General features: G+C 45.3%; 1 protein-coding gene across 4 annotated transcripts in view; it reads right to left on the bottom strand.

Annotated features, from left to right (window-relative positions):
* The window catches only part of Ntrk3 (neurotrophic receptor tyrosine kinase 3), a 389,370-nt gene that overhangs the window by 244,820 nt on the left and 116,718 nt on the right, over positions 1 to 27,832 (bottom strand). For all 4 annotated transcript variants that reach the window (XM_046436880.2, XM_046436872.2, XM_046436899.1 and 1 more), the window contains exons 5-11: positions 24,480 to 24,637; positions 23,575 to 23,717; positions 23,032 to 23,173; positions 22,043 to 22,339; positions 16,164 to 16,187; positions 14,606 to 14,670; positions 13,543 to 13,645 (exon numbers count right to left, since the gene is read on the bottom strand). In XM_046436880.2, coding sequence (XP_046292836.1) covers positions 13,543 to 13,645; positions 14,606 to 14,670; positions 16,164 to 16,187; positions 22,043 to 22,339; positions 23,032 to 23,173; positions 23,575 to 23,717; positions 24,480 to 24,637 — 932 coding nt within the window. The remainder of the gene's footprint in view (positions 1 to 13,542; positions 13,646 to 14,605; positions 14,671 to 16,163; positions 16,188 to 22,042; positions 22,340 to 23,031; positions 23,174 to 23,574; positions 23,718 to 24,479; positions 24,638 to 27,832) is intronic.

Here is a 27,832-nt window from a genome sequence, read left to right on the forward strand (position 1 = left end):
CCATTGATATTTTTATAAGCTAACCTCAGCGGGGACATTGCCCATATTGCTACCTGGCAAAGCCACTGAGCTGAACCACCAGCCTCAGAGGATGCCTCCATCCAGGGCATACTGCCTTCCCCTTGGCTCAGGATGTGGGTGAGGCTCAGGCTGGCTAGAATGGGGAGAAAGGGAAAGCGAAGTCGTGGCCCAGTTGGCAAGAGGTTGCTTTCTTCCTGCCACAGCCATGGTCACTTTTGTGCAATCAGCCCTGCCTACAGATGGGTAGGGAATCAGTTTATCTGCATTGGCTCTAAGCAGGGTAAATGTTGAATATCAGCTGTTTGGAAGCTTGTGTGGTCTTCTGAAGAGGACCACAAGAAAGTCTCCTTTCAGCAGCTGGGCCTAAAGGTTCTTGGGCACAGTAGTGGGCAACTCAGGATTCAGAGTAGCAGGACTCAGAACTGTCCAACAGGTAGCCAGAGCTGTTTCTATGGCAACAGCACTCCCCTGCCCTTCAAGAAAGTGAATTGGGCCATCTTGACCAGAGCATTGCCTACAGCACCTGGCAGACACAAAGACAGCTCAGGTTCCCCATAGATGGAGGCATCAGTGAAGTGCTGAGCCATCCCAGGACTCGTACCACCACCAGTACACAGCTGTGGCTATTATTCCTTAGCTTGGGGATTTAGAGGGATTTGTGGGCACTGCAGGCATGGTACAGCTTTTGAAATTATTCTTTTCCAAAGGTCAGAGAGAATTAGGACTTCAGCATTATCCAGCCACCATTAGTAACCATGCAAGCTTGGACTAATTGCTTGGTCTCTTTCAACTACTTTGTTGGTATAACACAGGTAACAGCTCCTGAGCAGGGTTGTTTTGAGACTTAAGTGGTGAATAAAAAGTGCAAGGCATATAATACACACCCAATTAATTGTAACTATTTACACTATGAGTTGCTTATTCAAATATAAGGGACTCTTGGCAGCTCCCCCACCTTGTGACTAATATAGTTTTTTGAGGGTAAAGTTCAATCTACACCACAGTCCAAGACAACTTGATTGGATTGAGAGATGGCTAAGATTAAGAGGCTTCTGGATGTGTCAACGGGGGTATGCCTAGGAACGACTGGCACGTGGGAGAGGAAACTGAAGTGGAGACCCTCCCTAAGTGTGGGCAGCACATCCAATATGTTGGAGGCTTGGATGGAATAAAAGTTGGAAGGACAAGGAAGCAGCTGCAGATGCAAGCTCAATTCTTCTTGAACAGATTCTTGATTGCTGCTGCGGTCTCCTGAGGACATCAGAATCCAGCTCCTTCACTCTTCCAAAGTGGACTCTGTCAATGATTCTCCAGGGAGTTTCCAGAAGCCTTAGGTCTTAGACTGGGGTAGCATCATTGATCCCTCTTGTTCTAGGGCTTCAGCCTCTTGGACTGCGAAGCTTCTGGTTCCTCCAGCTCTCCAGCCTGCATTGTAGACTATCCAGCTTCTGATTGTGAAAGCTAATCTATAAGTCCCCTTTTTATGCTCGTGTGTGTGTGTGTGTGTGTGTGTGCGTGTATTAGTAGAATATATATATTCTCTTCCTCTAGAGAACCTAATACAGAAATTATGGCCTGTGAGCTAACTCTCACCTGGTACCCATTTTCTAAATAAAGTTTTACTGGCACACAACCATAGCCATTCATTTGCACATTGTCTACAACTGTTTTGCTGCTACAACAGTAGCACTGGGTGGTTACAGCTGAACCCACATGCTCAGCAATGTCTAAAATATTCACCATCTGGCTCGTCATGAAAAAGTTTGCTGGTTCCTGATACACCAAAGTTTCTCAAACATTAATGAGCACCATAACTGCCCAGGGTAGTTTTTAAGAATGAAAATTTCCAGGGCTTATTATGAGAGTATCTGATTCCCTCAATGCAGATCAGGAGTTTGCATTTTTACTAGCACCACCACCATCAACGACTCAAGGTAATTTAAGGCCACATTATGAGGAAGGTTGGTCTGTGCAGTCAACAATCTTCTGTGACACCAGAGTCACTGCTCTCCCCCTGAAGGGGCAGATGGACTCTGGGTGGGTAGGGCCTGCACTCTGGATCTACTGAGGACAGTCTGTCACCCTCAGGAGCTTTGCTGCCTTTGTGGGGCTCAGGTGAGCTTTGTTTCACTTTTAAGACTCAAAACAGAAAATTTAGAAACAAAGCAAAGAATCACAAAGGATGAAATTTTAAAAAGCATCCATAATCCCACCTTCCAAAGATAACTATTGTTTACTTTTGGATCTATAATTCTATACACTCCCAATATTTTCCCCAGTTATATGTATGAACATATTTCCTCCTTATTTTACAACAAGGATGACAATAACAAAATGAGATTAGAGAAACTGCTTGCAGTCTTTTCTCACTTGGAAAGATGTTGTAAACATTTTCACGTGTCAATAAATATTGCTCTAAAATATTATTCCTGGTTTGCAACTGTAAAAATAGAATGCAGAGGATCTCTATAAACTGGTATGAGACAATCTCAAAGATAGATTGTTAGCAAAGATAACGTGACACAGAACAATGCCAATATAAGCTTGCATTTGGGTAAAAGCAATGGGAAACATGTATAAGTATTCACTATCTCTGGAAAAATGTACAAGAACCTGAAAGTAGCAGTTACCTCAGTGGCAGGAAATAAGGAAGAAACTGGGACTTAATTTTTATTATGTCATCTTTAAACACTATCCGTATTTCTTATTATTTGTATATGGATTCTTTCAGAAGTATTAAAAATCTACCTTCAAAAGCTGTCATTTTTTTAAGGCCTGTGTTGCATTACATCCCATGTATGGACCATAATGTACAGAACTAGCCACTTATTGTTAGATATCCAAGTAACTCTTACCACATTGACTCCATTACTCACAGTGGGGTAAACATTCACTCACAGAAATGCAGCTGACCATTTGCGACTGTTGACTTAGGTTAAATTCTCCTAAGTGCAGTCACTGGGACATGGACTTCCATGATTTTAGGCTTCTAATAAAAAGTGCCAACCCACCTTCCAGAAAGACTGCTCCACTGCACACATTCTGCAATAGCAGACAGGAGCATCCATTTTTCCTAAGCTCTTAGATGACCCCTAATTTCTCCTCTAAAGGCAACTGGCTCCATGTGCAGGCCAGTCTAGCAGGTATTCCCCCACCCGCACCCCCCAGAAAGCAAGCAGGCACGAGGTACAGGGCTGCTATCCTTGGAGCCATCACCACACAAAATAGCTAATAATAGTGTTCAAACCCTGCCTGAGTCTCCTAGAGGCCGGGCCAATGACAGGATGCCCCTCCACATCCCCCTCATCTGGTCCAAGGCCAACTCACTGAACTTGATTTATTTGGAAGGACTCACTTTGAAAAGCAGTTCCTGGAACCACCCAGGCGCCCTCCTCAGGGCTTCATGTCAAGGCCTGCTGGCAGACAGACAGACGCTGGCATTCTTCTTCCCCTGCCTGGGAACAGGTCTGCATGGGTGGCTGCTAAACACAGAGGCCCCTTTGAACTCAAGACGCCTGTCAGGTAGAGAGGTCTGGCATTTCCGGGATTGATAAAGAAACCGCTCCACTTTGGACCAACTATACAACACTTATGCCACAGTAAATCGGAGGGCAGGGCAGACATCCAGTGCAAATACCTTTCGCCAGAGCAGCAGGACTGAGAAGAATGAGATTCTAGCCGCCTCCGAGGGCAGCATCTGAGGCTGGCCGGAAGCCTGGGAAACCCAACCCAACCCATGAGGCTTCCTCTGCCTGCAATAGACCTGCCCTGATCCACTCCGGGCCTGTCAACCCAAGCTTCTCCAGCTCCTAGTAGCCCCACATATAGCCTTCAAGTTCAGTTGCCCAGGCTGGCCTTGAACTTGTGGTGCTCCTGATTCAGCCTTCTGAGTAGCTGGAATTACAGGCATGTGCCACTGCACCTGAGTAGGCCTGAGTTTTCACCAGTAATTTAGCCCCTATTGCTTGAAGCATGATGCATGCAACAATGTTCTCTAGAAACTTATAAGAAAGACTGTCAGCCCTTCTCGAGACCTGTTAAATCAGAATCTGTATCTCAACAAGATTCCTAGACTCTCACAAGATTCACATACACATTACCCTCTGAGAAAGAAGCACTGGCCTGGTTATCATCCACTGTTCCCATATAGGAACATAGAGGACAATAGCTCCTGGAACATAGAGGACAATAGAGGAACATAGAGGACAATAGCTCCTGGACCCTAGCAAGCATCAGAATTTCCTAGAGAGGCAATTGATCCCCTCCTTGCCCCAGGACTGCCTCAGTGAGTGTAGGGTACATTCTTCATGCATTCACATATTTAAAAGCTTCCAAGGTGATCAGACAGATGGTCTGTGAACTACATATCTGGTCAGGGGAACTAGTGGAATATGCGGATGAATCTTGGATTTAGACCATTCATTGGTCCTCAAGGCTGGCCGCAAATTGAAATCACTGGAGGAGTTAGAAAAGAATGCCCATGCCTGATTTAAATATATGGGTGTGGCCTGGGTTTAGAAATTTATACAATTTCACCAAGGATTTGAGATGTGCTGCTAAGAATGAGAAACACTGATTTAGGGTGAACTGATTTTAAAACCTGGTTTGGGCCAGGCTTGGTGGCATACCTGTAATCCCAGCAACTCTGAAGACCAAGAAAAGAAGCATCTCAAGTTTGAGGCTAGCCTGGGCAGCTTAGCAAGACCCTATCTCAAAATAAAAATTCAGAAAGGCTGGGTGGTAGCTCAGTGGTAGAGCGCCCTGGGTTCCATTTCCAGTACTATAATAAATAAACAAATCCTGGTTTTTATCCTTACCAGATTACACAATGTTCAGAAAATTAACCATACTAATCCACTTTCTCATCCTTAAAAAGGGGCTGGGGTTGTGTCTCAGTGGTAGAGTGCTTGCCTCGAATGTGTGAGGCACTGGGTTCAATTCTTAGCACCACATATAAATAAAAAATAAAGGTCCATCAATAATTAAAGTGAATAAAATAAATAATTTTTTTTAAAAAAGTGGATCATCAACTATGAAGATTCAATATTATGAGATAAATGGCATCTAGCACACAGTAGGTACTCAGTAATATATTCCATGCCTCCCATTCTCAGAAGTGAAAAAAAAATCAGCTGTTATCATCTTTACCCCAAAATTTCAGCTTTTCTTTTAAAAAGAAGCATGGAAATATCTGTTTCTTTCATTACCATTCAGGAAAAGATAAAGGAGCTAGAACCTGAAGCCAGGCTGGATTTTGTATTCAGGGAGCAGAGCTGGCCTCCCAGTAGGTGACCTGGCTGCACATTCAGCAGAGTCTTCCACTTGGGGTTTAATGCTCTGTTACCACTATCTTGAAATCCTAATATTTTTTGAACATTTTTCACTGAGCCCCACAAATTAGGTAACTGGTTCTGTCAGGGAGGAAGCCAGAAAATCTCTCTCTGGTTTGTGGGAGCAGAGTTAATTCAAAGAAGAAGACAAAGAGGCAGGTACTACAGCAACTTGGTTGGTCCCTCTCTGAACATACTGGGGTAGTGAGGAAGGAAATGCAAGGTCCAGGGACAGATCAACCTGAGTCTCTTTCTTCTTTCCCCTTGATGCTCTGGGTCTGGGGCAGGTGGCAGACCCACCTGGTTGCTGGAACCGCAGCTGGATGAAGGATGCCACTCCTCCACCTGCAGTGTGTGCCTGTGCACCACCTTGCCCAGCTCATGTCCCATGACAAAGGCCAGTGGGTGAGGAGTTAGGGCAAGGCACTGGTAGCAGTTGGCCGAGTAGTAGATGTTTCTAGTACATGGCTTTATCCTGTCCTCAAAATAAAACATGTTTCCTGATTAACATGTATTTTAATCTCTCTGCCTTGCTCCTGTGGTTTCCAGGGCTGCTCTTTGGACATCCTGAAGCCCTCTGCAGAGTTCACGGGAGAATGGGCTGCATAAACACAGGGCTTAGACACTGCAATCACAAGACAGTGTCTCATTAGCCAAAAGCCATGGTCCCGCCTCCTCTGGGCAAGTGAAATTTCCCAAGGGCCACAGGAGAAGCTGCATAGAGAGAAAGAGTGAGCCACGAGAGGAGAGGTGGGGTTCTGCTGGAGCAGTTTCTGTAACTTGACTTGATAGGGGAGAAAACCATCAAGGTGAAGAACAGCCAAGGCTGGCATCCCCCTAGCCTCTTAGTTTTTCCATCCCAGTGCCACCAGACAGAAGGATCAGTAAGGAAATACGTCACCTTGACCTTTGATGGGTAACAAAATGAAAGACAGTGAATTTTTTCAGAGCACAAATAGCATGGATCCGCTTTTGTTCCTCGTTTTTAAAAATCTCATTTTGTGTCTTTGGATATATTTTTCTTGGGTGTAAAATTACTGTGAAGGCCAGTACTTTGGGGAAAGCCAGGTTACACCCATAGTGAAGCATAAGGCATGTGACTATCATCTGTCACATGGGTAACAGGGGACAAAAGGTTGAAAACTTCTAATCTGAGGTATCAAAGGGCTGTTAACCCTGTGGGAGCCAGCAGCAATGCCATGGATTAGCAAGCATTGTGTTCCTCTGCCAAAATTAAATGAATCGGAGAGGTGATCGCTTTGGCTATAGAGCCAAGCATACTGGCCATCTCTGGCCGGGCTGAACAGGATATAGAGGTCTGCCAAGAACAGCCAGCTAGCAGGTAGCCACAGAGGAAAAACATTTTGTTTCACACTCCATGTCCAGGGATTTCCCTTCCAATGCAAGAGCTGATATTAGAGGACAGTTGGCTCCCTGGAGCACTGGGAGTGAAGAATAGAGAGCAGTCCTGCCTCAACACAGCCACCGGTGACCACCATACTGGGGCTCTATGGTGATCCCCTCACACCTGCAAAGCCCCCCACAAAGGACAGTGCAGTACAATCAGACCAAGAAGTCACACACTGCCTTCCAGCCTTCTTCTCAAAGCTCCAGGGCATCACCTTCTAGAACCCAGTCATCAAGGAGGGCGGGGGCTCTGTCTGTAGCCAGAGCCTCTCAATGGAGCCCAAAGTGGAGGAAGGGAAGCAGAAGCCTCTGGTTTAATTAATCTATGTTCTGCCAGGGATTTGCCATGAACTTAACCAACTTAGCTTAGACTTGGCCTAATGATAGGAGTGTTTAGGAGCAAGGTGGTTGGAGGGTCTGTCAAGGTGTCGGCAAAGGGGAAAGGCATGTCAGGAGAGTACAAGAACCTTAGGATAACAACATAAGAAAGGAAGCCAGAAATCACTTTCAAAATTATGTTCTAAGATTCATCTTACATTAGGAGTCCCAAGTCAAGAATCCCAAGTACAAGATCCCTGCAGGGGTCAAAGGCACCTCCCTCTCTTCTACCATCCAACTGGAAGATGAAATAGAAGATTAAAAAAAACAAATAGCAAAATGGAAGGGTGGACATATTTCAGAAGTCAAGAAGCCCAACTCTTTCCCCTGGTTTCATTTCTGCCTTGCAATGTCTTGTTTTCCAATCCTTCATTAAATAGAGGTCAAATGAGTACATTTCCTCAGGCAAAAGAAGCTATCATAATCAATAAAACCAATAGTGCCCATTTCCAGGGCCCTAGACCCTGTCAGTCGCCTCAGATATCTCCTATCCCCACACCAGTCTCCTTTACCAGTTCCTCTGTTCTGTCTGCGGAGCTGTAGGCAGATGAACATACCATCCCAGCTGAGAAATAATTCCAAGATACAGTATCAACACTTGAGAGTCCACAATCTCTCTCCCTCTTTCCATCCACCTAGAAGAAACTCTTCTTAAGCCAGTGCTCCAAGATTAGGTAAGAATGGCAGAAATAATCCCTTCCCAATTCTAATCATCCCCTAAAACAAGTGGTTAAAATCAGAGGAAAAACAAGACCATTCAATGCACAGCGGCCCCCGAGATCTTTTGGCAGGAGCCAGACCCTCCAAATCAAGTCGCTGGCATGAGTCTACAATTCACTCAGAGGGCAGTTACCATCTGTTTATGGGGAAAAAATGTTAATAACCCCCAATCATAATCAAATAGGCAACCACTTTACTTTAAGTATCGATTAACTAACACTAATTTACAATGGAACAGTCCGCAAGTGCTCTCCCACAGGCCCCTCAGCGGCACCAGCACGGCAGCCCACCACTAGGGTGAAAAGCCCACGCTGCCCTTCTGGACTCCCCTCCTTCCCTGCCTTCCGGTTATTTCTGCCATCCTGCCAGGCAGTCTCTAGCATGTCCAGAAGGAGATGAAGGAATCCTCTCATCTTGGGAAACAGAGATGAGACTCCTCCAACAGCTCCTACCTTTCCCTTAAGCCAGGTGTGCTCCAGGTTGACAAAAGCGGATTAACAAGAGGGAGTTTGGAAAGCCCCATTCCAGGGTGTCAGCATCCCATGATAATTAGACAAGCCCTTGGAAAAACAGAGCTAACTTCTCCTCAATCCCATTTCATTTCCCAGACCCACCCAGACTTTCTGCACATGCCATGCTGATGGGGAAGCACAGTCAGGGTGCTCTAACCAGCTCTGTGTCCGGGCTTGTCACGGCATGGGTCTGGGCCTCAGTTTCCTTACCTGTATAATAGAGACATCAGTCTAATAACCACAAGGTCTGTTTCAGCACTAATAAATCATCATTCTGTTTCCTCTAAGGGAACAACAGCAAGTCAAGAAGTATGAAGTTAACTCTCTCACAGTATCTCTGATCTAGAAATATTTAAAGATACAAGTTGGTCATGAGGAAGAGAGGCCAAATAAGGTATTCTCTTATTATAGATTAAAAAAGATCTGCACACATATTTATTATTAAATAGTAATTATACTCACCTTATGTGAAAATTATAGCGCATATTTTATTATTGTTCCCACATGCTAGGATCTTTTCCCTGGTTATTATTCTAACAGCCATATGAAATAAAGATGGCAGGTGTGCTGTAGGTGTGCACAGGGGCAGCTGAGACAGAGGCGGTAGGCCATTTGTGTTGCCATGAAAAGTGGGTGAACCTTCAAGGTAGGGAGTTTATGCCCAAATTGACCTTAACCAGACAACCGGAGCAAGTTACTTCCTTTTCTGGGCCTCAGTTTCTACTGAGTCAGGAGAGCCCAGATACATCACTGTGATGGTCTTTTGATGCCTAATTTTAAAATATTTTGTGAAGATAAACAGCATAAATTTTGAACCATCTCATTTCCAGGCCTTGGACTCACTAGAACAATATAATTATTATTAAAGTGCTGAAATATTTTTTATGTATAATCCCAGTAAATAGCCCCTGCCCTGAGCCTCACTAGTACCCAACTCCAACCCCTGTGGCCACACCAGGATTTGGCAATCAAGGGGACAAAGCCTGGCACAGAGGGGATCAGGGCTCCTGCCAGGCCCTGCTCCAGCAGGAGAGCTACTGATTGGTCCTGGCCTAGGCCATAATAGATATTTCAAGGATCAGTTCTGTCACGCTCAGGCACTGGGTTTCATTGGCAATAAACCCTCACTGCATGCTCAGAGCCACTTTAAAACCTTTGTGATTCCAAGAGAAGAGGATTTCATATCCCCAAGTGACCTCTTCTCCAAGCCAAAATTTTGATCAAGGAGATGGCATTTGATAAAAGTAAAGAGGAATCTTACCCAATGTACTTTAAGTTCATCTCCATAAAACTTGGTTAATCTATTCGTCTCCTGTAAGATTGGTATTTTGCTGAATTCTTATGCATACCAATATGGAATGATCTCTAATATCCAATAAGTAAATAAAAGTTAGAGTATAAATGTGGGTAAATCAAAACATACAAAGGAATACATTTTGTAAAGTTAAAATGGTTAAAAGTGTAATAATGGACTGGTTACCAGCCACTAATACTCTATGACCATGTAGTGTAGGAAGGTCCTAATTTCTGTCTGCAGGGTAGAACTTGGTTGAGGAGAGACCCATGAGGAGAGGGTTGTTGTGCAGATAGAGCAGATAGAGACACAGAGTGCAAGAGACACAGGGAGACAGACTAAAACAAGGGAGGCGGTGACTGTCTATGGAGATGGGGATGAAATAGGACCGAGGAGATGCTACATTGGTTTCAGTTTTACCTTTTTCAGTTTTATCTCTTTCAGAGATGAAATTAGTCATGTTTTATCTCTTCTAAGAATAAAATATCAGTTGCAAATATAAAACAAACAGTAATAGTTACTTGTTCTAGAAGAAATTCTAGTGTATGTTCTATTGGCTTTTACATTTTTCTATGTTATTTTTTAATTTCTAGGAAGGAATTAAAGTGCATGTTAATAGATTCTCCATGGCTATGCAATTTCCAGGCCCTCAGATGTCATGGTAGGAATTATTTAGAAGCTTTCCCCATCATCCTCACTCAACTTCAGTCTGCCCAGGCATCTCAGATTTCCAAATCAGTCCTAACTAGCCCATTGTTAATTTATAATCCGTGTTTTTTTAATGATTAAAACTAAAGTCATTCTTTGGGCCTAGTGGCGCATCCTGTAATCCCAGAGACATGGGAGGCTGAGGCAGGAGGATTGCAAGTTGGAGGTTAGCCTGAGCAACTTAGCAAGAAAATATCTCAAAACAAAAATTTAGAAATGAGCTGAGGATGTATCTCATTGGTAGAACATCCCTGGGTTCAATCCCCAGTACCATCAAAAAAAAGAAAGAAAGAAAGAAAGGCCATTCATTAGTTCAACAAACATTTATCAAATGCAATACTATGTCAGGCATACTGGGATGAGTGATCCATAGTTGATCTAGGAGGACAGACAGATATATGAGCAATAAAACGACAGTGCACTGCGAATAATGTATAATAAAGGCATTTTTACAAAATATTGTGTGGGAGTTTTAAAGGCACAGTTCATGGAAGGACAACAAAAATAGCCTATTGAGGTTTATAGATGAAGAAAAGAAGAGGGAAATGACACCCATGGAACCCCTCTTATATTCCAATATTATGGTTTAGATCTCAAATGTCCCCCGAAGGCCCACATGCTAAAGGCCTGGTCACCAGCCTGTGGTGCCACTGGAAGGTGGTAGAACTTTTAAGTGGGACCTAATGGGAGAAATTTAAGTCATTGGTGGATCGTGCCCTTGAAGGGGCTATTGGGACCCCAGCCCCTTTCTGTTTCTCTTTTCTTCTTGGCCACCAGGAGGTAAACAGTCCTCCTCCAGGCCCAAAAGCAATAGAGCCAGAAACCTCTGCAACCATGAGCCAAAATAAATTTGCTTCCTTATAAGTTAATTTCCTTAGATATTTTGTCACCACAACAGGAAGCTGAAGGATATAGCCAGTTACCCACAGATCTCAAAACTCACAGCAACCCCATGGGGTAGGTAACACTGTTCCTCTACTTTGAAGTTGAGGAAACAGAAGCGCTGAGGAGGCAAATAACCCTGTGAAACCAAGAACAATTGCGTTTCTAGCCCAGACTTGAAAATTCAAGGCTGAGAAGAAGGTAGACTTGAAGAGCTAGATTCTACCTTCTCCTAAGGAAGAACTGGGAGACTTCTGGTACCCATGTCATCACTCTTTTTCCTTGGGATACTCACTGGCAATAAAAGATCAAGGTCACATGCAGCTTGAGGCATCTTCTTACTTATCCTAAAATGAGACCTGAACACAATCTGGCTTAATGAAGATAAGTGGGATGCAGGCTTCATTCTAAATAGTCATCTTGCATCGAACTCTTGCCTAACTTCACTAAGTTGCCTGACTTTAGAGGATATTTCACTTCCACCTGTGTGGGCACATTCTTCTGGCCCAACTAGAGCCACAGAAGGCAGCTCGGCCTTGGAGAAGGCATCAGGGGCTGGGAGAGATTCTGAGGACAGCTGAGGGGAGGCACCGCCCTGGGTGCTGCCTAATCCATCCGACATGGGGACACATTGTACCAGAAACAGAATGACAATTAATAGAAAAAATCTGCTCTCACAGCATTGCCAAACTTGTTGCAGGGTCTCAGCTGGTGGCACGCCTCCTCAGGGGAAGAGCAACAATGCCCAATTCTTCCTTTTGGCCCCTGTCCTGATGTTTTCTCAGGTGGAAGGAGGTGGAACTAGGAAGTTTCCTCTCATGATAAGAAAACATTGCCAAAACAATAGTGCCAGTCCTCAAATCCAAAAGCCCAAGAATTACAATAAGATAGAGGGCTTGGAGCTCACTCAGTGTTCAGCCCATCTAAACCCACGAAGCCCTTTTGACATATGTCAAGTGTTGGCAGATACAACATCTCTAGCCAAGGTGCCTAAGAGTAATCTGACCTTTTTTAAAGTCACCAAACCTCTCTCTGCTCTTTATCATTTGCCTGCACATATATTTTTCTCAGTTCAAATGTTTCAGATACTTCAAGAAACGCTTCAAGACTCCTGGAAAACCAAGCAGTCTGGTCCCAGGTTTTCAGCCTTCCTGTTCCTTTCTGGGTAACTTCTGACCTATCATTGTTCTCAACATTTAAGGGCCACGCGGAATCTTTGGAGACTATCACAAAAGCTACGTACAAGTTTCATTCTATGTATAAACACTCAAACATTTGCACATAAGTTCAGGGGATACTGTTCCAACGTCACTTGTGCACTCTCCTTCAGTCCCTGAGCCCCAAGGTCAGAACCCCAACCACAGACAAAGAAGACACAGAAGTTCATCCTTCTTGGTCACCTAGTCTCACCAGCAGACACCAACCTGAATCTCATCTAAGCAAGCTTTTACCACCCCTTCTTCCTATCCTCCCCCAACCCCTCACATGGAAACCCTAGCTGAAATTCAAGTTTCTGTTTTGGAACTGCCACCCAGGCTCCCTTGAGCCATTTGGTCACATCCATCTCTGGGGCCAGGCAGGTGGATGCTAATTCACCACGTTAACCCCTTTCATGCCAGTGCCCCTTAATGGAGCCTTGGCAGAGTGCCACATTCTAGCACCCCACCCCTGCCATAAAGGGGTGCAGTACTCTGTGCCATGGAAGCTAGCCAGAAGATTAGAAGTCGTGTTGCTCTTGGCATCTGTTCCAGGACTCTGTGTAGAGCTATGTGCTGAAATACCATGGCACGGGCAGCTTTTCAATACCAGAGTCTACCACCCTGCATGGCTGGGCTAACTCCTCACTGAGAGGGGCTCCGAGGACAGCTGAGGGGAGGCACAGCCCTGGGTACTGCCAAAGATGGGGACATCCAAGGATGGATGCAGATGAGAGAAAAACAAGTCACTCAAACCAAGAGTCCCTTTACCCACCAATAATGAAAAAAAATAATTTAAAACATCTACTTCAGTTGCCCTCAAATTCAACTTCCTTCCAAATTATCCTCATCACAAAAGACCATCTGAACAATGGTAATCAGCAGCCACGTAAAACCACGGGCTCCACGGGTTGGTTCCCACAGATCTCAACACAGCCTTTAGTCCATACTGAGAACAAGGGTTCAGACAGGAGTCTCCTCCAAGATCACTTGGACCCCACGACCAGAAGCTCGTTCAAGAGACCAAAAAAGATGAAAACAGCATCTTTAGATTAAAAGGAGGCATCTTTTCCCCCAATAAAAATCCATCTTACCCTTCATTCCAAATTTGGACCGTCGACCATACTTGTTGATCATGATGAAGAGAACCACCAAAAGGACGCAGGCAAACGCAGCCAGTCCAACCGCGATGGACACCTATGAAGAGCCAAGCACAGCAGGTCAGGGCAGCCATGGAACACGGGAGAGCCCACATGAGAACAGTCCTACTGCAGAGCAACCACAGCCCACTCCGAACTTAGCTACTGAGTAAGGCCCTTAGAAGAAGTATTTTATAACACCCCGTGGTAACACGTGGCTGCAGTTCCAGCCACTCAGCAGGAGGATCAAAGTTCAAGGCCACCTGGGCAACTTGGTGAGACTCTGTCTCAAAATGAAAAGTAAATGCAGGTGGAGATGTAGCTTGGTGATAGAGCAGCCCTGAGTTCCATCTCGAGTACCAAAATAAATAAGTAAATAAAAATAAAAATTATCCATTTTGATTAAAACAATATGAGTCAACGTTCTGCAGCCCCTCACCTGGAGTTCCGTTCTAGAGATGCAAAAGAAAGCCTGTAGGAACTTCTGTCTCTTGTTTTAATTAGCAAACCAATTCTATATCTTCATATTTACATTTTTGACATTTTTACATAATATTCCTATCCAAGAAGGCCTAGGAGATCTGGACCCTGAAGACTCCATTAGACTCTTCCCCAGGGAAATCTCAGGCTCTGAGAGAGTGGGACTTGAAAAATCTACCCAAGGAGAGGCCCAAGCAACTCAGACTTCGACTTGTACAGTGATCAGGCCCTGTGAAGGAAAGAAGCCCAGCCAGGATCTAACTGACTGCGCATTTTCAAACCGTTCTCTTCTGACCCCCAGGGCTTGGAGCAGATCCAAAGATCCTCAAACAACGAACTATTCCCATCAAACAAAGAACTATTCCCATCAAACAAAGAAGGTCTTAAACCACCTAAAAGGAGATCATTTGTCATTGCTTTTTTTTCTGCCCTAAATACTAAGGTTCCGAGTAAGTTAATATTTGGAAAAGCAAGTCAAATTAAGTCTGAACATGACTACACCAATAAACACGTTCCCCTTAACCAACAAGCCACTCACCCCAAAGGTGTCTTCCTCTGGTTTGTGGGTCACAGTGATAGGAGGTGTAGGGCTTACTTCAGACTCTGAAAATCAAATACAAAAAGAGAAGGACATTTAGCTTCCTGGCCCTGGGAGGCCCAGACAAAGTCCCTGCCCACCTCTCGGTCCCTCTTGATACTTCCTGTTGGAGAAGGCCCTCTGGAGGCCACGATCCTCCAGGCCTCCCTCCCAGATTTGCAAGCGACCCCCTAAGGGCAGGCCCTGTCTGGCCACCTGGCTGGAGCTCCAGCTGAAGGACAGGCTCCATAGGGGGAAAGGGCCTTCATTCCCATCTTCTACCTCCACCCCAGAGAAAATACTGTCACCCGTGCATGAACTATGGGATGGAAAAGAGGAAATGACTTGGGATCCAGGCCAGGTTAGGAACTAGGCAGCTGTTCCTAATATTCTTTAACTCCTCACCGAGGGCATCTCGTACCCCATCCCTGTGCTCCTCCTGCACCCATCCTCTCTCCCTCATTATTCCTCAGTGAGATCAGGCCTGTGGTCTCAGAAACAACCCAGTATCCATCTCCCTTACACTGATTTCAGAACACAATGGCAGCTCAACTTGAAGAACATAACCACCTGATCAGGAAATACCGCCTTTATCCAGAAAACCTGGATAGGAAGCCACATATTGGCTTGTCCTCCAGCCAGAACTTGTCCCCCCTGGCAAGAAATGGCCCCAACTCAGAATTCTGTAAAGGGACATCTGTGGGATTACAAGTCCTCAACATCATGTACATCCACAGGACTGGGATCCCAGTTAGAATAAGACAAGATTCCATGTTTGTATAAATATATCAAAAGAGACTTTTCTGTCATGTATAACTAAAAAGAACAAATTAAAATGAAAACAAATAAAGAAAAGACTGAGGACAACTAAGAGAATCATAGATGATACTTACATCAGTGCCAAATGGCCAACAGTACCACTAAACAGGACAGACACTGGGCAGAAATGGAAATGACTACTATTATTCCCACAGGCAAAACCTCAAATCCTTTTAGGATTATCTAGCCTTAGTACCAAATCACTTATATACTGAGCCTCAATTATTCCATTTGGGGACCACATGTATTCATTAAGAGGCCTTATAAATCACAACTCTACTTGGGGGTGGGTTCTGGTCAAATTCTTGGGCCCTTGAAGCAAGTGAGAACCATTAGTAGGTTTATAAGTTCCATATGGTTTCTGCCAGAAGAATGGAAATTTTGAGGAGGGGTATACCAGGGCACATAAAACCGTACAGTCATCCCCTTTTTGTCTAGGTAGGGAGACCCATAACATGACCATACCTTAGAAAACTCCCTGGGGAAAACTGAGGCAATGACCCAAGAAAAAATGGGCTTGGAACTGTCCAAGTAAAACTGCACTTCTACACTCTAGTCCCTTTTCAAAATTCACTCAGATGCCCAGTGCTACTATGGGGCAGGAAATAATGTGAAATAGGACAGAGGACTGTTTGGATTCCATAGCTACCAAAACTATCAGAATAAATCATTTTCAAAGCAAAAGGTAAAGCGGACTTACCAAAGTCAAAGATATCTGTGCTCTCTGCAAAAAAAAAGGACAAACAGGTCGTTAGCAAATGTAAGACAAAATAGAATAGGCACACCACATCATACTGATAGCTGTGACCTCTCCCACTCCCCATGATCCCCTATTCCCATAACAAATGACACATGCTAAAATTCCTGACACACCATATGTGCCCGAAGCATGGCACCAACTCTTTACGGAGTGGTCCTCCAACTGGGAGAAGGAATTAGAGGTAAAGCTCCTGGTTTCAAAGGCGGAGACCCACATGGGAACCAGAAACCAAACTGGTTTCATTATGAGATGGGGATTTAACCCTGATCCACTATCTCACCTATGACCCTTCCTCCTTCAGGATCCAGAGTGCTGGCCATGGTGTGGCAGAGTGGGGCCAACTGTGATCTCAAGTTGAAATTGATAAGTGCAGTTGATTCTAGTAGGTCACTGAGAAGTTGGGAGTCCCTCTAGATTCCCATCTAGATTCCATTCTCTAGAATCTGCCCATCCTTCAGATGGAGACAGTTATTTATTTGAGCATTGGCCTATAGAAGTAGCTTACCAAATAATGAAAGCTAATCCTAAACTGGGCATTGATTATGAGCCAGAGGCTGTGCTAAGCATTCTAGGTAACATATCACTCAGTCCTTACATCCTTGGAGGTAGGAGGCAACATCTCCACTTAAACAATCAGGGAACGGGTTATAGGGATTAAGTAATAAATTAATGCCATTCATCTAAGAAGGGATTAGAGCTGGATTTATAACTACTCTACCAGAGACATTTAAACTTTAATGTGCAATGGAATCATCTGAAGGGCTACTGCTACCTTTCTTCACAGAAAGGAATGAGTATTCCTTGAAGAAATGAATGATTCAGGACCAATATAGAGAAAACGCAAGATGGGGCTAGAATAGCTTATAGTACTAGAGAGTGAAAAAGTGCTTGAAGATTAATGGGGACCTAGAGAGAGAGCTGAGAAGGGGGCTTCTAATAGCCAAATGTAGAAAAATAGTAAAAGCCATGGATTATCATGGACTGAATTGTGTCACTCCCCACCAAAATCCATGTATTAAAGCTGTAACAGGACTGGGGTGTGGCTCAGTGGTAGAACGCTTGTTTTACATGTGTGAGGCACTGGGTTCAATTCTCAGCACTGCATATAAATAAATAAATAAAATAAAGATCCATCAATAGATATATATATAAGTTGTAACATCCAATACTTAAAAATTTGACTGAATTTTAAGAAGATACTGGAGATAAAATGAGGTCATCAATGTGGCCTCTAATTCATCATGACTGGTGTCCTGATAAAAGGAGATTAGGACCCAGACATGCACAGAGGGAGGCCAGGTGAGGACAGGGAGAACACGGCACCCACAAGCAAAGATCAGAGGCCTCAAAAGAAACCAACTCTACCAATACTAAATCCAGATTTCTAGCCTCCAGAATTGTGAGAAAATGCATTTCTGTTGTTTAAGCCATTCTGTCTACAGTACGTTACTATGACAAACCTAGAAAAAGAATACATAAATTATAAAAATATCTACAAATCCATACGGATACAACAAGTAATTGAATAAATAAATGGGGGAAGAAGGGAAAGCTCTTCCTTATGGTAAAATTCCAGCTAGTAGACAGAGAAGGAATGATAGAAATAGAAAAATCACCATTTGGCAAGTACTACAGTAATAATTGTTTCAGGCAAGAACCATCAATGAATGCTAAAATTAATGCATAAAAGAATAATGAGAAACAAGCCATTTATGTGGTTTCAAATCATTATCCTTACAAAGGGGAAAAGAGTAACTTTGCAATGGAGGAACCTAGTAGACACCATCTTGACCAAATGATAAAGTCAACATCACTGATGACAAGACGTAAACACTGTGCACTCTCTGATACAGTGTACCAGAAGGGCAGAGCGTCACTTCTGTGATGTTCTTCAAAAATGCATAACTTGAATTTAGTCATGAGAAATGAATACAAATTGAGGGATATAGTCTACAAAATATTGAGTATTCTACAATGGTGCGAAGAGGGTGTACGATAAAGACTGGGGAACTGTCTCAGGCTTAGAAATACTAAGGTAAAGTAGAAATAAAAGCAAGATATAATTCTGAATTGGATCCCAGGTGACAAAAGAATGTCAGTGGGACAAGTGATAAGATTTAAGTCAAGCTGGACTGGGTGTGGTGGGGCATGTCTGTGATGCAAGCAACTTGGGAGGCTGAAGCAGGAGAATTTCATGTTGGAGGCCAGCCTCAGCAACTTCACAAGACCCTGTCTTGAAATATAAAATAAAAAACGGCTGGATATGCAGCGGTAAGTACCCCTGGGTTCAATCCCCAATACTAAAAAAATAAAAATAAACAGAAACACCCCCAGAATTTCTGATACATAGGTCTGGGTGGGTCTCAAGAATTTGCATTTCTAACCAGTTCTCAGAGATGCTGATGCTACATTATACTACACCTCTGCCTGCCACACCCTGAAAAACAAGAGCAATTCATTCATTCACTCATTTATTCATTCACTGTGGGTCTCCTACTTACCAGACCTTTGGCTAAGCCAGAACGGCCACGTAACCATAGATCTATTACGTATCTAACTACCTGTGGGGATGGGATGCTTTGTGTGATGGAGTCCTTCAGAGAAGGTCCTATTAACACTGTCATTTGATGGCTTGTTTGTTGTCTGCTGTGTTGTCACAGGGGACAGCAACAGAACTTTCTCCAAACCCCTGAACATACCCCTTCACGTCACCACTCCCTCCTCAACTGGCCTGACTTGAGGGGAGGATGGTTGAGATGGGCCCCTGGCTTCAGAGCCTGAGCTGAGAGAGGGGCCAGATCCATTTGCAGAAGCTATTAATTTGCAAATTTCTCATAAGGCTCCCATTTATTAGAGAACATTCTCATGTCAGCCAAATGTTTTGGCTGAATCTCTTAACCCTGTAATCTCCAAATCAGCTTATGAACATTAAAGTCTTCTGCTGGAGCCTGGAAGTGTTTATACATTCAGGAACCTCTGGAAGAGGGAGACTTGGGCTGCTCTCTAACCTGTGGGAGGGACTCAGAAGTACATAGCAGAGGATGGTCCCATGAAGGCTCCTCCACTCTGACCCCCATCAATAGGCCAGGAGGAGGACCGGACCAGCATGCCAAGCACCACAGGAATGCCAACTGGGCTGCACAATGAATGGAATGCACGTGCCCTCTACAGCCCAGACATTAACTCCCCGAGAAGTCAAGGATTCATCTGCACCACAAGCTTAGAGGGAGAAGCGCAGAGACAAGTAATTTGCCTGAAGTCACACAGCTAAGGAGTGATGGAGTGAGTTTGAACCCTAGCAGGTGGCTGCATAACCATCACCCTAGACTGCCTGAAGTCTATTAGAATCTGCTAGTTTTTTTGGTTTTGATTTTATGCATATGTTTTTTGTTTTATATTTTTGTTGTTGTTGGTTTTGATTTTACAGTACTGGACACTGAACCTAGAAGTGCTCTACCACAGAGCTAATGTCCAACCCTTTATTATTTATTTGTTTTTCCAAGACAGTCTCACTAAGTTGCTCAGGCTGGCCTGGAATTTGTGATCCTCCTGCCTCAGCCTCCCGAAGTATATGGGATTACAGGCATTCACCACCATGCCCAGCTAGGACTTACTGGATCCACCAGAGATTGACAATTGGTTCTAAATGTCTGAATTCACTTTATAAATCTAGCAATGGCCAACAGCAACTAAGTCTTTTCTCTGTGCAGACATACTGCTGAGCCCTTGCATCTGTGACTTCATTTAATCCTCATGACAACTTAGGTGGGGGTGGGAGGGTATTGTGATCATTCCCATTTCACAGATGAAGAAACAGAAGCATAAAGTACTGACCATGGACTAAGCCCCATTCTAAGATCCCAGGCCACTTGTCTGGGAGGACCACAGATGGGATGTGCAACTAAATCAGGCTGATTTTAGAGCCCTTATTCTTAACCTTGACGCTTCGCTGCCCAGAAGCAAGGGAAAGGTACGTATGGTAAATAAGATCTTCTCCACTCCCTCCTGTCAGGAGGGAAGAGCAGGGATCTGCAGACTGGCTTTGTATCTAGTGCTCAGCCAGCGTAAGGTTTATTTGAGAGGGTTATATGGTATCCTTGCCTGTTCCCCCAGATAATTTACTCTTCTGAACATTTAGACATCTTGTCACTTGACATGACTGGCCCATCTCTTCCCTGTCATTACCTTTTCATCATCCATTGATTCCTTTAACATAAAGTCTCATAAAACAAGCAACCTCCACACAGCGTGGCCCTGGCAGAGTGTGGATGGGGCTGAGAAACACACCTCAGGTGAGCTGCCTTCTCTCTGAGCTTCTGTGTGGCTCCATCCTTCGCCCCCCTCCTGGAGCCAGATTCCCACAAAATGCCACAGCAGCAGATTGCAAAGGAGGGATATCCCAGTCACTTGGGGGCTTGATGAAGTACAGCTGTGGGACCCTGCCCCAGAGTTTCTGATTTAGAAGAACTGAAGGGGGTTTGACAATTTCAATTTTAATCCAGCTGATGTTGGGGCTGCTGGTCTGGGGACCGCACTTTGAGAACCACTAGCCTAAGGAGTCTTTGTTACTGACTGTGGTGATAAGGGCATCCAGGGACTAGGAGATGGGCTGCTACAGCTTGTGGAGCATCAGGGAGTGTAGATGCTGCTTTCAAATATCAGAATTCAATCTAATCAGGTGGGTACAGGGGGAGCAAAGGACTGGGTCTAGCCTGATTTTATGACCTTGAGAGCACATTTGAAAGCGTCTACTTCTACAATACAGGCTAGGATCCTTCTCCCTGAAGGAGCCAAGCATGGTCCTAAACAGGAATTGTCTTGGGGTTTCTTACAGGGCCTGCTGGAGATGATGCTGGAAATGTCAGACCACGTGAGATATGCAGCACCTAAAACATCAACATGCTCTCAATCCTCTCTGCAAAGACAGCTCCCTCAAACCCTGGGCCCCAGTGGCAAAAATTTAGCTTTGCTTGTGGCCTTCAGTTGCCCAGCTTCACTCTAATCCCAGTTCCCTTGTCCCGAGATAAATAAGCCTCCCAGAGCTAAGGCCCTGTAGCTAGCTACAGACCAAGAAGTCACCTTCATGAAAACAGATGCGCTGCTGACCAGCAAACAAAAAGAGGAGCCAAATTCTATGACATGTGCTCTGTATAACTGAACTCATTTAAAAGCCACAAAATGCCAGATGTGGTGGCAATGTGCTGTAATCCCAGCAACTCAGGAGGCTAAGGTAGAAGGACTACAAGTTTGAAGCCACCCTGGACAACATAGGAAGACCCTGCCTCAAAAAAATAAAAATAAAAAGGGCCGAGGATGTAGCTCAGTAGTAAAGCACCCCTGGGTTCAATCCCCAGTATATCACAAAGAAAGTAATTAATTAAATAAATAATACAACAATAAAAGCCACAAGACCCTTACAGGAGCAGTATCATCATGCCCATTTCATAGTTGAGGAAATCAAGGATTAGAAAACTACCAGGTCCAGGATCTCCCAACAAATAAAGGGCTGGGGGGAAATTCTCCACCATTATTGACCATCTCTGAAGTCCTGCTCTCTCTCTGCTGTAACACAGTATGCTCTTAGATGGACAATCGTGTATTTCTGAGATGTCTTAGATTTTGCTCGGAGAGGTTTTGGAAAATAGAGACTTCATCTTAGCTTATATAAAACGCAGAGGGTGCTACCGGTGCCCCAGTGTGTTTGGTTACCTGCGATAACTATACGAAGATGAGTGACTCTTCTCCTCTCAAACTACCACCCCCACCCCCAACTCCCAGAGGGAACCTGTGCACCTCAGGGCCAGCTGGGCTGCCCTCACCTGGAAAGGGCTCCTTGAGGAAGTGTCCATTGATGGTCTGGTTGGCCGTGCCCAGGGGGTTTTTAGCAATAAGGGTGTAGTTGCCGTTGTTGTAGTGAGTGGGCTTGTTGAAGAGCAGGCAGCCCTCAGAGACCTCGCCTTCCTGGTAGTACTCCACGTGGATGATCTTGGACTCCCGCAGCGGCTGCCCGTTGTGCAGCCAGTGCAGCGTTGGTGGCGGGTTCCCGCGCACCACGAACTCGATGCAATGCTCCAGACGCAGCTCAGGCTCCTCCAGGCTCACCACGCGTGGGGGGTCTGTGGGGGGAAGAGGCCAGCTGAAATCCTGGACAGCGGGACTCCTGGGTCCCAGAGCAGCCTTCCAGCAGCAGAGATGGGATCCCCGTTCTCCCCCACCCAGCTCTGAAAAGACAGAGAGAAGCAGAATCCCACCGCCCCCCATCCAGGCTTCCTGGCTCTATCTGAACTGCACGATTCCCTCTCAGGGCATTTTTAGGGGTTCAACCACGGATAGAAAAGGCCAGCTCAGGAGTGTCCTGAAGATGTAGTTGAACTGGAAGCACAGCATCTTCTGAGGGCAAGGATACCCTTTCTTGAGTTTACTATATAAGAACTTTTTTCATTTTATTTATTGTTGGTGTTGGGGATTGAACCCAGAGACTCTATCATTGAGCTACATCCCCAGCCCTTTTTATTTTTTATTTTGAGATAGAGTCTCGCTAAGTTGCTTAGAGCCTCACTGAGTTGTTGAGGCTGGCCTCAAACTTGTGATCCTCCTACCTCAGCCTCCCACATTTCTGGAATGACTAGTGTGTGCCATTGCAGCCTGCATTCAAGCAATTACTTCTCAGTCCTGCCCTATGAAAGCTTTTCTGCTTGTAATGGTAGCCCAGGGTCACTGCTCTCACTCAGTTCTAGCAATGTCTCTGCCTCTCCCCAGACTCTGCACCAGCATCCTCTTAGTACCCAGCCATCCTGCCTGTACTTACAGTAGACAGTGAGGGCAACACTGGCATTGCTCATGCCCACCACATTCTCCGCAATGCATGTCAGGGTGAAGCCATTGTCCTCGCTCGTCACATTCACCAGTGTCAAGTTGATGGCATGTACATTAGTCCAATTCAGATTTGTCTGAAAACCCAAATAAGAAGACAAAACTCAGTTTCTACAAGGACATTCTCCTCCCTAACCCTGGACACCTTCTGGATTCTAGAGGAAGGCACAACAGGTGGGGAAGATATACTAGTTAAAGAACACTGACCAAATGTCAAGCTCTTCATGGTCAATAACCGTCCTCCCATTAATGTAATGTTTTGAATATTAGCATTATACCCATTTCACAGATGAAGAAACTAAGGTACCCAGAGGTTGATAGTATGCATAAGGTCAAAATGGCTAGAAAATATTTCAGCTAGATGGAATCCAAGTCCACATTTCTTCCTATAATGACAGAACCACAAACTTTCCCTCTTTATGACTAACAGGTGACCACTCCTTAGCACCCCAATGGGTGCTGATGCCAGGATGCCTACCTGGTGGGTGTTGATGGACTGCAGCCCTGTGACTATCCAGTCCACATCAGGCAAGGGTGATCCAGAGCCATTGCAAGTGATGACAGCATTGTCACCCTCTCGAACAGTAAGGTTGACATGGCTCACGCTGATCTCAGGAAGGTCTAGGAGCAAAGCAGGTAACAGATGGAGTGACAAGACAGGTGAAGACCCCCAAAAGAAGCTCTCTCCATGGGGCTGATAATGGCACTTTTTGCCTTGACCAACAACAACACCAACACAATTTGTTTGAGTTCTTGGAAGACCTTCCCCAAACTCCAGATGCTTTACACCCCCTTCCCAGTAGACATCAGAGCTCAGAGTTGAAGCCCATACAGTTGTTGCTCCCCTCATCAGGGCATGGATGGGGCAGCTGCCCAAGGAATGCATTTTAACAACTAAACCCAATGGCTCCGTTCTACTTAGGGAAGTGCGACTCACACAATTTGTGTGCTTGGTCACCACAGGGAACCATCTAGAAATTCAGATTTCTGGGACCCATCCCTAGACATTGTGAACTCAAAGGTCTGTGGTTGGGCCCAGAAATTGGCTTTTCTCAAAGCACCTTAGAAACTTCCAATAGAGGCAGTCTGGACACCACACTTTGAGACATGCACCTTCAGATATGGTTGACAAGAAAGGGCATTCTGGTCTGATGAGAAAAGGGGGGCACAGAACTCCTGTCTGCATTCCCATAACCAACCTTCCCTGGCGGGCTCAGGAATGGGAATGACCAAGGAGGGAGAAGGCTAGTCGGATCTGCACCTGACTGCAGAGGTCAAGGCTGGAAGAAGGCCCTGGCATGCCAGGTCAAGGTCCAGCCCCTTGGTGGGGGGGGACCCAGGAGTGCCTCCAGGAGCGGGGGCTGGGGCCAGGCTCTCACTCACCACACTGACTGATGTTCATGCGGAAGAGGGGGAGCTGTGAGCCGTCGGCGTTGATGCAGTAGAGATTCTGGCTGTTGAGCCTGGCCTCCCCCTGCTCCTGCCACAGCTGCATCCAGCGGATGTCGCAGCTGCAGTTGAAGAAGTTCTGCTCCAGTCTCCTGTGGGCAAGAAGAGACGGGAAGGAACCCCTGAACCGAAGATGGCCCAGCTCCCTCCCAGCGCTGAGGCCCACAGGGCCCCCACCAGCTCTTTGGGGATCAGGGAGAGAAGGAATTAAGCCAGCTCATGAAAGAAGAAAGAAAAGACAGAAGAATACAACTTATAAGTCCATGAATTTATTTAGTTTTAAAACTAATAAACTCATTTTTTTCTAACAAATGACACCCATCTCACTTAATGCACCTAAAAGAAGAAAAAAAAAAAAGATCCTTTAAAATGCATCAGGATGGGATGCTCCTATTCTCAAAACCCTCCCATGGCTTCCCATCTCAGTGAAAGTCAAAGACAAAACCCCGAGTAGCCTGCACCATCTCCATCATCTTTCTCATGTTACCTCCTACCTGTCTTTCCCTCTCCTCTCTATTCACCCCAAACTTGCCATTGCCAAGTTCACTAGCATGCATGACTGGGTCATTCCCACCTCATGAACTTTGTCCTTGCTGTCACCTCAGCCTGCCAAGCTCTAACCTCACTCCCTCACTTTGAGGAATCATAGAACTTTCTACGACCACCCTCTGTACAAAAACCACTGCCAACCCCTGTGATGATAATGCCCAGGCCCTGGCCCTGCTGTGTTCTTCTTTCTAGAATTTACCATCACCCAGCATCCCTTTAAATATTTATTTCATTGTGTGTGTATGTGTGTGTGTGTGTGTGTGTGTTTCTATCTCCCCAAAGAAAAATTAAGTGACATCAAGATCACAGATGCAGTCTGTTTTGTTCACTGATGTATGCATGCAGTACCTAAAATGGAGCTTCACACATAAATTCTTGTGAATAAAAGGAGAGATAAAGAGAACTTTTCCCTGAGGGAATAGGTGGTTAGCTATTTCCAAGATATACTCAAAGCCCATCTTGGGACCAGCTTTATTTCTTCATGAATTCAATGACTCGTTAATAAGCACCTGTTCCAGATCTGCCTGTGGGTTGAGTGCTGTTAATACAGAGACCAACGAGACAGTTCCTGCACTCGGCCCAGTGAAGAAGAATGTCTGATGGGGGAAGGGTCAAGTTCAAAGTCCTTCCTCTCCATGATTTGCCTTGTGACTTGGAGAAAGTCACATCCTCCTCCACGGGGTTATTAGGAAAATGAACGGCATTAATCAATCCCAAAACTCTTAAAGTAAAGAGCACCCGGCAAATCTGATCATTATGAAGAATATGATTCTCTGGACTGTGAAGGGGATCAATCTGTTGGTGCCCAGAGGGAGGGCACTTGGGTCACTGCACTAAAACCCTGGTTATTTTTGACAACTGGCAAATTCCAAAATAGTTAAGCATGCATCAGCATTAATCAGATTTCAGGGGAAAGTGAGGCCCCTGGGGAGACGAATCAGTGTTTTGAAGGCACCAGGACACTTCAGGTAGAAGACAAATACCCCTACAGGACAGTGTCCTCTTCACCTAAAAATGTCCATGACTTCTCTCTGCACAGGGCACTCTCTCAGGGGTGGGGGGCAGAAAAGGAAAGGGAATTAGCCGCCTTTACTGAACTTCTGCTTCTCACATCTTCTAGGAGATGGCCAGGATCACCCCCAGACAGAAGAGAGTGCCTGTCTAATGTTTGGAGTGGGTAAGTCACCTGTCACAGCCCCTCTGCTGGTATGGAAGAGCTGTCTCAAACCGCAGTCTGTCGAACTCCAAAACCCATGCCCTGGCCACCCCACCTACCCAATACAGAGCATGGCAGGACTGAATGCAGCTGCCAAGAGGAGTAAGAGAGGACCCTGACTTCAGGAGCTCCCGGAGGTAGAGACCAGGGGCGGGGAGGGCTGGAGGGAAGCCGTGAAGGCAGAGGGAATATTGCTGGTGAGGATGTGGACAGGAAAGCGAGACTTAGCCAAGGAGCACTGGGAAATAAAGCTGGAAGGGGGAATGGAAGCCAGGTGGTGGAGGAATTCCACCCACATCAGGAAGCATGCATCCAGGTACATCCAGAATGTATCCAGGAGACAGTGGGAAACCAACAAGGCCCTTAGAACTAGAGGACAAATAAATAAAGTAACCCTATAAAAGAGCAAGCCAGCGAGACTGTACACAATAAACCAGAGAGGAGGTGGGCTGAGACATAGGATATCTCATAAACACAGGTCACCATGTACCGTTGGGTAGTTTGTGCATTTCTCAAAGAATCCAAACAAAGCAATGAAGAGGGAATGAAATCCAGACCCTGTGCTCTGAAATGGGGCTGTGTTCGCCCAGAGGGGGCATCTTTCTAACTCACACCCGGGCATCCTGCAGTCTAGTAGGGCCCAGCTCATCATTCTCAAACTTTTGGTCTCAGAACTCCCTATTGACTTAAAATTTTTCTGAAGACCTCAAACAGCTCTTTCATGTGGGTTACATTTCTCGCTATTTACCATATTGGAAAATAAAACGGAGAACAATTTAAAACAGCAGAATATATTAGCACAAGTTCATGGCAATGAGGTCATCCCATGTCATTCAGTCACTGAGAAACGCCACTGTACCCTCCTGGGATAATAAGAGAAAGGTCAATGATGTGCCAGTGTTGTTAGGATAGATCGGACCTTGCATTCTCCCTGAAGGGGTCTTGAGAGGCCCCAGGCGATCCTGGGATCACCAGGTGGGAACTGTCACCCAGTAAATAAGGGCCAAGAGTAAGTGGCAGAAACTGGGGAGAGGGAAGGGTGGATCCCACAAACATCCAAAGGAAGTCGAGGCACCATCTGACACTTAGTTGGGAGGAAGAAGAAAAGGAAAAGTAGAATACGAGATTTTAAGCTCCAGGGGACAGGAAGTCAATGGTGAGGAGAACTGTCTTTGGTTGGAAGCAGAAGAGAAGGAATCAGTGGAAAAGAGGAGATGAGAACTATTAGGAATGGGGAGGTGGGGGTGATCACCAGTCCCTTGGGGAGGTAAAGGAAGGATGAGCCAGACCCAGTGGCACATGCCTGTGACTAGGGAGGCTGAGGCAGGAGGATTGCCAGTTGGAGGTGAGCCGCAGCAACTTAGCAAGACCCTATCTCAAAAGAACAATAAAAAGGGCTGGGGATGTAGCTCAATGGAAAAGCATTCATGGGTTCAATCCCCAGTATCACAAAAACAAAAAAAGGAGAAGGAGAAGGGCTATGGGGGAAACAGGGGGAAGAGGAAGAAGAGGAAAAGGAACA

The sequence above is a fragment of the Marmota monax genome, unplaced genomic scaffold (assembly GCF_021218885.2).
Source record: "Marmota monax isolate L192 unplaced genomic scaffold, Marmota_monax_Labrador192_F-V1.1 WCK01_AAM20220418_F8-fsc00005, whole genome shotgun sequence".
NCBI lineage: Eukaryota > Metazoa > Chordata > Mammalia > Rodentia > Sciuridae > Marmota > Marmota monax.